At 38.4% G+C, this 13061-nt stretch overlaps 2 protein-coding genes across 2 annotated transcripts; one reads left to right on the forward strand and one right to left on the reverse strand.

The window, feature by feature from the left end:
* The first annotated feature begins 37 nt into the window (after positions 1-37).
* On the forward strand, positions 38-8211 carry LOC107040917 (peroxisomal multifunctional enzyme type 2). The gene is made up of 5 exons (XM_015261224.1): positions 38-256; positions 1397-1943; positions 3912-4422; positions 5547-5733; positions 7468-8211. Exons 2-5 carry the CDS (start codon positions 1409-1411, stop codon positions 8059-8061), a joined length of 1827 nt encoding a protein of 608 aa, XP_015116710.1. The 5' UTR covers positions 38-256; positions 1397-1408; the 3' UTR covers positions 8062-8211.
* Positions 8212-8534: 323 nt separating this feature from the next.
* Positions 8535-12427, reverse strand: LOC107040918 (protein ABHD11). Its single transcript, XM_015261225.1, has 3 exons — positions 12230-12427; positions 10057-10464; positions 8535-8997 (listed from the first exon to the last, which is right to left on the reverse strand). Exons 1-3 carry the CDS (start codon positions 12356-12358, stop codon positions 8608-8610), a joined length of 927 nt encoding a protein of 308 aa, XP_015116711.1. The 5' UTR covers positions 12359-12427; the 3' UTR covers positions 8535-8607.
* Between the last annotated feature and the right edge of the window lie 634 nt (positions 12428-13061).

Raw genomic sequence — 13061 nt, forward strand, 5'->3', positions numbered from 1 at the left:
GGTTCACGGAAGCTTGTCGAAAGGGGGGAGGGGGAGGAGTAAGACGACACGGCCAGACACGGCAGAGGACAGATGTTGTTGCGGCCCGTTGCGGTCTCTTTTTCGAGGTTTTTAATTGTTCTCCATTGGGGATCGACGGCTTTTTGAGAGGTCAACGCACGTGAAACGGGAGCTTCGAGGGGGGAAGAATTATTCGCCATTTTGGGGAAATTTGCGAAACAGAGGACGTGATTGCGACGGTTCGAGAGGGTCAAAGGTGAGTTTTTAAGGTGTTCAGGGGTTTTCTTGGGGGTTTTTGGGTTTGCGTGGGTTTTAAAGGGTGGGGGCGGGGGTTTCGAGTGAGGGGAGGAGATTTTTCAGAGGTTGAGGGTCTGGGGAGATGGGAGAGTGAGGATCAACCTTTGAACCCTTTTTTTGCGCGATTTATGTGGAATCATTCAGTGGAAAAATAACAATCGGGGATCGTTTTGGAGGAAATGCGTTTTAGTTTTTATTTATTTTGTCATTTAATTGATTATATTAATGAATACATTAACTGACTGTTAAATGATTAGAAAAAGTTTAGAAAATTGATGCCCAAGTATTCTTATAGAAAAAATATCAAGAGAAAAATTCAAACAGAAATTCGAAATCTATTGACTTTTTCTTATTGAATATCCAATAGAATCAGCGCAAACAACAAATAGAATTTTTCAATAGAATTCTAATAGAAATCCTATAGAAACCCCATATAATTTCTATAGAATTTTCTAGCGAATTCGCTAGGTTTTTCATTGAATTTTTTCATGCGTGCCCCTCCGGGTCTCCCCTTGGGCCTTGCTCTAGACTTTGGATTTTGCTGTTTCATTTTCTTTTCAATTAACCATTGACAAAATCTTCACCCGTCAAAACTTCTCAATAATTTTCTATTCTACTGAATGGAAAATTATTATTCTCAGCAGTATTTCCAAGAATAAAAAAAATATTTAATAAACAAACTTGTTTTTTGCTTGCATTGCGTCAAACAGTGTTTTTTCTGACTGCTTCATTTTTCCCCACTCTCCCCTACTATTTTTTAATTGTAACGAGTATATTTCAGTAGCGAAGTGGTAAAAGAGATAGTCAATTTTGACTATTGCCCAGTTTTCAATCAATATCTCGGAATCTAAAGGAGATAGTGGAATTTTTGTTATGACCTTTTTTGTAACCCCGATTGAGAGCTACAACAAATGTAATTACGAAAATTTCGCTATCTCCTTTAGACTCCGAGATATTGACTGAAAACTGGTCAATAGTCAAAATGGACTCATTTCCTTTTACCATTTCGCTACTGATTTAAACCTTTATCAATGTGAGCCGGAAATCCTTTTAATATTGAAGAGATGTAATATTGATGGCCATTCCTGCTCCTCTCCAGAGCCAAAAAAAAATGTCAGACTCTCTTCGTTTTGACGGGAAAGTCGTCGTGGTAACGGGTGCGGGCGCGGGTTTGGGTCGAGCTTACGCCCTCCTCTTCGCATCCCGAGGTGCCAAGGTAGTGGTGAATGACCTCGGTGGAGGGCGTGACGGGGATGGTAGCAGTACCAAAGCAGCTGACACAGTAGTCACCGAGATCACCTCGGCTGGTGGTGTGGCAGTCCCGAACTACGACTCGGTCCTCGATGGCCAGAAGATCATTCAAACGGCAATCGCCAACTTCGGACGGATCGACATCCTGATAAACAACGCAGGAATCCTGCGAGACAGATCCTTCCTGAAGATGACGGACCAGGACTGGGATCTCATCCACGATGTGCACGTCAAGGGCTCCATGCTGACGACCCGAGCAGCCTGGCCTCACTTTCGGAGACAGAAGTACGGAAGAGTCATCTTCACGTCTTCCAACAGTGGAATGTACGGGAATTTTGGACAGCCAAATTACTCGGCTGCTAAGATGGCTCTTGTGGGGCTGTCCAACACTTTGGGTGAGATGAAAGCTCAATTTTTTCATCATTTGTATTCAGAGATACATCAGCACGTACACTGAGAGAAAAATGACAAAATTCTCAAACAAGTCTTACTTGTGCCAAGAAAATAGTTTTTTCTGTACTGGCTCTCAGGATTTCTCGTCTGGGAATTGGTATTACATATTTCCCAAACTCGAAAACTTGAAAATCACTACAGAAAAATATTGTTCCTGGGCTGTTGCGATGGGGTTTTTTTACTCGTGTGGTTGGCCAGTCCTCGCCTACGGCTCGGAGGCCAACGCCGCACGAGTAAAAAACCCCATCGCAGCAGGCCGGAAAAATACTATTTGAAAATAGTAATTTTGGACAGGCGAATTACTCGGCTGCTAAAATGGCTCTTGTGGGGCTGTCCAACACTTTGGGTGAGATGAAAGCTCAATTTTTTCATCATTTGTATTCAGAGATACATCTGCACGTACACTGACAGAAAAATGACAAAATTCTCAAACAAGTCTTACTTGTGCCAAGAAAATAGTTTTTTCTGTACTGGCTCTCAGGATTTCTCGTCTGGGAATTGGTATTACATATTTCCCAAACTCGAAAACTTGAAAATCACTACAGAAAAATGTTGTTCCTGGGCTGTTGCGATGGGGTTTTTTTACTCGTGTGGTTGGCCAGTCCTCGCCTACGGCTCGGAGGCCAACGCCGCACGAATAAAAAACCCCATCGCAACAGGCCGGAAAAATACTATTTGAAAATAGTAATTTTGGACAGGCGAATTACTCGGCTGCTAAAATGGCTCTTGTGGGGCTGTCCAACACTTTGGGTGAGATGAAAGCTCAATTTTTTCATCATTTGTATTCAGAGATACATCAGCACGTACACTGACAGAAAAATGACAAAGTTCTCAAACAAGTCTTACTTGTGCCAAGAAAATAGTTTTTTCTGTACTGGCTCTCAGGATTTCTCGTCTGGGAATGGGTATTACATATTTTCCAAACCCGAAAACTTGAAAATCACTACAGAAAAATATTGTTCCTGGGCTGTTGCGATGGGGTTTTTTTACTCGTGTGGTTGGCCAGTCCTCGCCTACGGCTCGGAGGCCAACGCCGCACGAGTAAAAAACCCCATCGCAGCAGGCCGGAAAAATACTATTTGAAAATGATCAAAAAACGGCTTTTTGTACCAAACATGCGGAGAGTGCGCCGGAATGAAAAATTTTTGTCCCAAAAATAGATTTAAGGTAAATGTACCTATGCCCGTCTTTGTCCCTACGCTCGTTCAGATCTTGCCAGTTAAGACATTTCAATCATTTTGATAGCCCCAAGAGTCTATTAAGAGTGAAGTACGATTGGAGTTATTATTTTAGTCAATAAGAAAAGTTGTAGACACCAATGCAGAGTGATTCATTGAATAATAAGAGAGAAATCACATTCACATCAACTCGTGTTACGACAGAGTTAATTCTTAAGCCACAAGTTAAGAAGCTCACAATTTTAAAACGTTGATATCTCCGTTACAATAGTAAAGTGGAATTAAAAATCCCTTGGCTAAGGTTTCGAAGAGTTGAAAATTTAATAAAAATGCATAAATTATAGTAATATCCGGATATTTTCATACCAACAATTTTCAAAAATAACCTCTGGACTATTTTTAACCTTTTAAGCGTTTGCGGGGTAAACGAACAGTAAACAATTAGTTTTTTTGCACTGATTGTTCGTTTTTAGGTATACATAATCGATCTTCAATGGATAAGAAATCTCACTCCACTAGTCCGCGACATTTAAAACTCATAGTAGTCTCCCGTTAATCAGAATTTATGAATTCTGCCAGCACCCTTTACTACTTACGCTGGACTCTGTCGACTTGGATTTTGATCCAAGAACCGTATTCTCTTCTGTATAAACGTTCAAATTCCCTGAAAACTTTTACCAAGAAGATAGAGTTTGGAACCTGAACGTGAATATTCTCTCACATAAATTTCAGCTATCGAGGGAAGCTCTGCAAACATCAAGACTAATGTGATCATACCAACCGCTGGATCAAGACTGACCGAGGACATTCTCCCCCCTGAACTCTTCAACGAGCTCAAGCCTGAGTTCATAGCTCCTGTTGTGATGTGGCTGTGCCACGAGGACTGCAACGAGACTGGAGCCATAATCGAGTCTGCTTTGGGCTGGGCCGGCAAGTGCCACCTCATAAGGGGAAATGGAGCGGTCTTGAGGAAGAGTCTGAAGGACTCAGTCACCCCTGAGGACGTTAGGAACAATTGGGCAACCGTTGTGAATATGGAGGGGGCCAAACGTTGCGAGACCATTGGGGAAGCCACTGGGGAACTGATGAACGTCATGGAGGTGTTGGGCACCAACAAGAGTGATGCCGATGGAGACAAGTCTGGGGTCATGGATTATTCCATGAAAAATCAGTATGATTTTAAACAGGTGATCCTCTATGCCTTGAGTGTGGGGGCGAAGCTCAAGGACCCCATGGACTTCAGGTCAGGAATAACCGAATTTAGACAATTTTATTAATATCAAGGCCCGAGGGATTATTTTTTCGAACGTTATCTCGATTGTTTTTCCATCTTCATAACGTAGCACATATCACAATTTCCATTAGATTTTACATCACGCAGGAGTCCCTAAAAATTATTATTGTACAATCAAAAAAAGTAGAAAAAAAACTGAATATTTTCAAAGAGGGTTTTTAATAAGGATTAAAAAATAAGCCCGATACAGAGGAAATAGTGAATGGATAATTTATCATGGTAACCAACGATCTGACAGCCATTGACTACATCAAATTATTAATTTGCAATTTCCTCCCGATTGGCTTTATTTCCAATATTATTCAAAAACGCTCTTTGAAAATGTTCAGATTTTTTTCAACGTTTTTTTTATTGTAAAATCATACTTTTTGGAAACTCCAATGCTATGTAAAACTGAATAGCAATTGGAGATCATTTCAGATTATCAAAATAAGAAAAACAACCAAGATCACGTTCGAGAGATAATCCACCCGGTCCTAGATAAAAATCAATAAAATAAATATTATTAATAAATATTAATAATACTTTACTTTATTAATATTAATAAATAAATATCAATATTAATATCGATATTTATATTTATGGGGGCAACGCCCCTTGACAGGAGGGGGATTCACAGGTTTTCCCTGGGAAAAGGAGAAATACAAGAAGTTTATACATTATAAAATATGCAGAAAGTGCTCCGTAGATCCAAAAATGGCATAAAAGTGACAATAGTTTACAAGAATATCAGTTGAACTTATTGGAGAGGCCATCAAATTGAGATGGATATAGTTATTTAATGTTATTTTTCTTTCACTCTTCTCATTTGTTCACAATGAACAATTCTATTAACATTAATTTATAATATTTTTAAAGGATATCAAATCCAACAGTACTATCCGTGACTTTACCTATTGGTGATGTTCTTTAAATAATTTTTCATTACTTTCCTGATCGATAGTATTCTCTAGACAATTTTTCATCACTCCAGCGATGAGTCACATTTTTCGGGGTATTTTTTAGTGCTTTAGGATATTCCATTAATTTTGACCAACATTACTCTAATGGTATTCTGTCGATCCCTGCTTCAGGTATCTTTACGAGAATCATTCGGATTTCGCGGTGGTTCCCTGTTATTACGTGGTTTTTGGACCTGCGACGCTTATGGAGACGGATATCATTGAGAAAGCTTTTAAGGGGAGGTCTGTCAACCTTGCGGGGATTGTCCATGGAGAGCAGTATATGAAAATTTTGCAGAAGATACCGACGGAAGCTGTGGTAATTGCTCAATTATTCATGATTCCTATTTATTTTTGGATCTTCTGATTTGATAATTACCTTAAACCTGATGGAATTGCGAACCCAGCAAACAGTATCTCGACAAATTGGCGGTGTCCTTTTAAATTTTAGATGGCACTGGCGAAAATTGTTTTCTGGAAAGGTTATGATGAGAATCAGAAGGGTGATTCTACTCGAACAATTAGACAACTGTCACTACTGTCAAAAAATTCAAATAGAATTGAAATTTAGAGAGAAAAAATTCCGATTCCGATGTCTGAAAAATAGAGATTTGTTTCATTTTTTTGAATCCTTAAGTGATCGCATAATGAGGGAATCCCCGCCGCTTTTTGATTTTTTCGGTTCACATGAAAACTTTGTGAATGAAAAATCCATAAAAATTTGTACTCCTACTCTCAAATATATGGAACACATCAACATCTTTTTTCCAGTCCAGATTTGCACCAATGAATTATTAACATCTTCTGAAAACTCGACTCGCTGAAAATCCCCATGTTACCCTTACAATTTCATAATTTTGCACTTTTTCAAATCGAGTTCTTGGATTATCTGATAACTGTGAATGTGGAATAAATTTTTTTTGTTCAACTTTTTTATTCTCGAAATCGTAAAATACACGGGGCGGGGATTCTCTTACTGTGGGACCAACTGCGTTCGGTGGAGAGCTGCGACCACTTACGGCTTTAATTCAGTAGCAAAGCAGTAAAACGGTTCAAATCGATTTCGACTATTGACCAATTTTCGCTCTACAAAACAGGTCTGGTAAGGATCTAAATTTAGGATGGATGCGGGAGGTGTTGTTCCAGGATAGGCCGCAAATTAATTAGAAAAATGAATTGTTATATTAAGGCCCAGGTGTTCTATTTTTCGAACGTTATCTCGATTTTTTTTTTCATCTTTCGTCATCTGGAATTGTCAATTAAGTCCTGCATCACGCAGAAGTTTTGAAAAATTATGAATGAATAATCAAAGAAAAGTAGGAAAAATTCTTAATTTTTTCAAAGAGCATTTTTAATTTATATTCAGAAGAAGTTGAATAACAAGAAATTCAAAAATGTATCTGATTTACGGTAACAAATGGCGGCCTGTCACCCAATATCATGCAGGGGGAAGACTGATTTCGTAAATCTTTTCCCACGCTGCACAGAGACATTTATTGCGGAAAAGGCTCTTTGAAAAAAGTTGTAATATTTTGGAGAATTTTTTAATCACACTTTCATCACACAAAAACGGCAGATGACTACAAACCACTGTTTTGAAAATTGAGATACCTAGCTGTTACTTCCCATGAGGAGTTAGTGATTTGTTATCCACCATGGAAAATGACAGGTAGGTAATAGATAATTTGCCACAGTGAATGAGATATTTGTAATTTCCACTTTTTTCAACTCATTCTGAATCTCAATTAAAAACGCTCTTTGAAAAAATTCAGAATTTTTTCTATTTTTAAAAAATCATTCTATCATAATTTTTGAGAATTTCTACATGATATACCTCTCAATTGACTATTTTGGTTTGCGAAAGATGGAAAAATCCAGATGACATTCGAAAGAGTACACCCGGGCCTTAAAATCATGGAGTAAGTAAACTGCAAAATTTAACTCCAATTGGACCTTTCTGACCCTCCGGACCCTTCCCTATGCGTCTAAAAATTATCCAAAATCAATCCCAAGGAGATAAATTTGAAATCAATCGAAAGGAAATGTTTTGTAGATCGAAACCAAGTGCAAGGTGCTAGACGTCCTGGACAAAGGAAGGAACGCGGTTCTCTTGATCGAACACGAGACCTTCAACTCTGAGACCGGAGAGAAACTCACAACAGGTCGTATATCAGCAATTGCCAGAGGAGCTGGAGGTTTCGGAGGCCCGAAGCAGTCTCACAACGAAATTCCAGGTGTGGAGGCACCGAAACGAGCCCCAGATGCTTCGTACTCTGAACAAACCAGTACTGAACAAGCTGCGTTGTACAGATTGAGCTCTGGTGACTTGAATCCACTTCATGTGGACCCGAGTATTGCAGAAATGGGGGGATTTAAGGAGCCCATACTTCATGGACTCTGCTCCCTCGGATTTGCCACGAGGCACGTCCTCAAGATGTTCGCTGGGGGCGATCCTGAGTTGTTTGACTCCTTCAGAGCGAGGTTTTCCAAGCCTGTGGTGCCTGGACAGACTCTGAGGACTGACATGTGGAGGGATGGGAACAGAATTCACTTCCAGTGTGTTGTGGTTGATACCAACAATCTGGTCGTCACTAATGCTTATGTCGATCTCAAGAAGGTAAAGATTGGGACGAAGGCCAAGCTATAAAAGTCCTCTCGTTTTACTATTTCCGAACTGAAGTCCTTCAATGATTTAGTTTTATCATTCCAATGAGGTATTTAATATTATATGGGGCGTGGGGGAAACTTTGTTAATGATGGATTAATAATCTTTATAAAATCATTTTATATTGTTGAATGTGACTCTTTATCTTGTACAAAATCACGAACCCTTAATCTGAGTTTATGAACTCTGAGGAGATTTTGACAAACTTCGCAGGCTTCTGCAAGTGCACCCAATGGCCAACACTTTTTATTAGTTACGATGTATTTTACGACAAACAATCTATCTTTTATGGACTTTGTTTCCTGGGATTCGGGTCCAGGAAGTTTTCTTTTTTGTATAAGCGTTCGAGTTCCCTGAAATTTTTTAGTAAGGAGATGGGATTTGGAACGCAAATAGTAGTGAATATTCTCTCATATAAGCTTTCCAAGGTGGGAATGGAATTCACTTTCAGTGTGTTGTGGTTGATGTGTGTTGATAGTTTAATAATCATTATAAAGGCATTTTTATCATCTATAAAATCACGAGCCCTTAATCTGAATTTATGAATTCTGAGGAGATTTTGAGAAACTCCGTCGGCTTTTGCAAATGCAGCCAATGGTTGGCACCCTCGATAATCGCGAATTCAGCCCTAGGGAATAATTTTTTTAACTCTTCATAATGTTTGACCGCTAAAAAATCACTTTGACCCCCTCCTATGAACAACGATGGCTTTGTGAATGGATCTTTCTGGAATATGGAAATATATGATGACCATGGAAATGAGATAACATGTCTCTCGAAATCTCTCGCTATCACTGGGAGATTCCTCGCCCATCCGAACTTGCCTGGTGATACTTCCTTTATCATTTCTGTGAAACGATCTCGGACACTTGCAGACGGGATTAAGTGGCACAGAGCATCAGTTGCATGTTTTTTCGCCTGTAATTGTTTTTTTTTATTCATCAATTGAAGAACTTGAAGGCTTCATCTTATTACAAAGAACAGGAATGTAAAAAAAACGTCTTAAATGCGAGTAAATCTTTGCTTTGAGAGCAATAAATAATTCTGATTATTTTTCTCACTCGGATTTCAGGCAATCAGAGCGCAGTATTTGAGGCTGTCAAACAGTTTAATTTCGGAAATTTCTAAAAAATTTCAGACGGAAATTCACTAGTAGCTTTTCAAATGTTTCTCACCTTTCAACGCAATTCACGTTTAATATTCTGTGTGACAGATAAACAAAAAAGTGGGTTGTAAATGTATGGCTGTGTAAATGTATTCGGATACCGTTCACTGCACTCTACTTGGCCGAAATCCGAGTGGAAAAATAATCCGTCAAATACCACTAGTGCTTCAAAATTAATCGGATATTTTCCTCAAGCTTCCTTGCCTAGGAACGAATGTGTCAAATTTTGCAGAAAAATCCCTCGTGTTTCGCACTCGAAAATATCCGATAATTTTGAAGCACTAGTGGTATTACTATTGAAGTTTCTCAAAACATGAGGTGGTTGCCGCCTGGCCGCCATCTTGTAAGCCCGCTTGGATCTTCATATAACATGGCGGCACCCAAATTTGTTCACCACCTCGTATTTTCAAACACATTTTAGAATTATTTATCGACTTCAAATTGCTCTCTACTTGTTCAAGGATATTCTCGCGATGGGAAAAATTGTGATGCAATACTTGTCGAAGGTGGTCTCAAAGGAGTGAATAATTCTAAAGAACATTTTAAAAAACACGAGGTCAATGACATGTCTGGCTGCCATTTTGCAAACCCGTCTGGATCTTTACACAACATGGCGGCACGAAAATTTATCCAGCACCTTGTATTTTCAAACACACTTTAAAATTATTTACCAGCCTCAAATTGCCCTCAACTTGTTCAATGACACTCTCGCGATGGGAAGAATTTTAATGCAATACTCGCAACTACTCGTCCGCAGTTCAATTATTTTTTTACTCTTCCGTCCGATCAATCAATAACGCTAATTATCGTACCTCATCAAGTGTTTGGAGCCCCTGGAAGTCGACAGTAAGCAACTTTTTCAATGTTTTTGACATATTGAAGAGACTCTGAGACGTTTCAATTGGATTTGCCTCAATAACAACAAGCTTTTCGGCTAGATGTGGATATTTGAGGGCCGTAAAGACCATAATACCTCCTCCCATGCTGTGTCCCATCAAGATACTTTTATTCAGCTTTAAATTTTCGGATAAGAGTTTAACATCCGCTGCCATAGATTCCCACGACATCTCGGGAGCGTCCGGCGACTCGCCATGATTTCTAGCATCAATTGCGATTATTGTTCTCTTCGTCAACTGATTCAGAGCTTTTGATAATGAGGCGAGGTCTCTTTTGGAGTTTAGGGCTGAATGCAGGAATAGAACTGGAGATTTTCGGGGTTCCTGTAGAGGAGAAAATTGAAAAGCGCTCACAAATTCGTTTTCAAGTTGAATCAGTAGCGAAGCGGTTAAGTCGACTTAGCTCTCAGCTGATGTTTAGAGGAATATATGCGAATCTAAGGGAGATGGTGAATTCTTCGTAATAATCTTTTTTGTAGAGCGAATTGAGGGCTACAAAAAATGTTGTGACAAACATTTTGCTATCTGCCTTAGATTCCGAGATATTTATTGGAAACTGACTAATACTCAAAATCAACTTGAAATTGATTCGTGTCGTTTTACCTCTTCGCCCCTTAAGGGCCCGCAGGAGTAGAAAAAAATTACTGTAATGGAGGGAAAACTGGACCATGAAATATCAGCAACAAGGCGATGAAAAAATCGTAAATGTAGCTTGAAAAATTTGTTCTTGTGGGAACTGACTGAAACGAGTTGTAGGTGATCCGAAGAGGATGAATAGTTTCAAAAAGTGTTCAAAAATACGAGGTTGTTGACAGGCTTGGGCGCCATCTTGCTTGGTTACCCCCTCCCTCTGTAACAAGGGTCTTCAAAGATGGCGGCTTTGCCACCTCGTATTTTTAAACACTTCTTAAAATTATTTATCCTTTTCAGTTCATCCTCAATTCACTCCATCCAGTTTCTATGAAATGAACAAATTTTTTAAGCCGTCTTGTAGATTTTTTCATCTTCTTTTGGCTGAGAATTCATGACGCAAAATTTTCCCCGGATGTCGGTATTCTTTTTTATTTCCGAGGCCTCTTAAGCATGTTTATCCAAAATCGAAAGTAATTTTAAAAAATTGATTTTTTTTTAAACTGAGAGATAAAGATATATGTGAAGGGCACTTTGATACAAATTTCAATCCACCTACCAATGTTCATTATTTAGAAATGAAACAGACGAAATGCACCAAATGCACCAAATGCATGCGCTAACATGCGCTTGTATGGGATAGAATCATTCAAATATTTCTTCTTTTTGCCCGGGTACCCCAGATTTTTCTCTAGCCATTGGATTCAGTATGATTTTACACATTACCTTCTATTTTTATTTCTATTTTTAGAGTCTTCTGGTAGGTGAATTATCAATTTGAACACAAATTTCATAAGAACCCGTGTATAAGGAAAAATTAGTTTATTCATTTCTGCCGAGACTATTCACGGACGAAAAAATTTAATAGAAAAACCTATCGAATTCGTTAGAAAATTCTATTGAAGTGTTGTATTAGTTTTTGGTCGATTCTATTGAAATGCTTAATAGAAAATATTCAATAGAAAAAGTCAATAGAATTCAATTTTTCTATATAACTTATTCTATTGAGATATTTTCTATAGAATTTCCTCGGTTCAAATTTTTCAAGTTTTTTCGTTTGATTTTCTTGATGAGAAGAAAAGAAAAATAGAATGAAAATAACTTAGAAAATTTGAGTCGAGCAAATTCTATAGAAAATATATGAAAAGAATAAGTTATATAGAAAAATCTAATTCTGTTGACTTTTTCTATTGAATGTTCTCTACTGAACATGTCAATAAAATCAGCCAAAAACTAATAGAAATTCTATACAATTTTCTAACGAATTCGATAGGCTTTTCTATTAAATTTTTTCGTGCGTGATGCGATTAATTTTTTTTAACGTTAGAAAAGTGAGTTTTACATGTTCGGCTGTCAGCCGAAACAATTACAGAATTTTTTCCTTGATCACGAAAAAAAAAACACATTCACCGACAATTTACCGACACTGGCTAAACATCCTTAATCGATGTCTCCGTACCTCTCTTGGAGTTTCCTGATCGTGAACAGTGTATGAAAGCTTCACTGGTGATACCTCGATGGCACTACTCCAACTTCTGTTGAACCTCAGTCCAACGACTCTCGATTTAAATATCATATACTTGTTCATTATCGAATTGAAACTATCAATTAATCTACAATCGATCAGTACCAGGAGTAATTGACAATCGCAAGAGAAGCTAATTGCCAACTGACGTGTGCTCAAGCAAGCGGGCATACTCTTCAACCCATAATCATTATTATCCATGACTTTACCTATCTTATCATTTTTTGTATTAAATAATAATCGGAGAATTGCATGCTAATTTGAATAAATAATAATCGAATGAAGCGGAAACCAGCGGAATATTCGCCACCGAAAAATTCAATCCCCTGAGAATTTTTGAGTGTACGAGTCAGACACTCCTCTGGGCGGATTGTTGTCAAGTGCAAATGAGTTTGCTCATGACTTAAAAATATATTTTTATCGTTCAGTTCATGAAACATCATTTCACGCACATTGCGCGTGCTAAAAAGCCACTCACGAAGGTTGTAACAAAAAATATTTTTTATCATTCCGGTCGTGAGGACGCTACGCGTCCTCGAATTACTTAGTCTACAGCCGTTACGACAAAAAACATTGTACGTCAAGCGGCCTAAAAAACCTACATTGAAATGTACTGCTTCGTCACTGTGTCGAAGAAAATTTTTCTGGCGAAGCGGCATGCAGAACTCGTCTTCGTCTCGTCCTGCAACCACATATTCACCAGAAAAATTTCCTTCGGCACTGTGACGAAAAATACTATTGTGACAGCTGATCTAAAAGGTGTGTG

The sequence above is a fragment of the Diachasma alloeum genome, unplaced genomic scaffold, assembly GCF_001412515.2.
Source record: "Diachasma alloeum isolate Michigan unplaced genomic scaffold, Dall2.0 Dall_scaffold_00349, whole genome shotgun sequence".
Taxonomy (NCBI): domain Eukaryota; kingdom Metazoa; phylum Arthropoda; class Insecta; order Hymenoptera; family Braconidae; genus Diachasma; species Diachasma alloeum.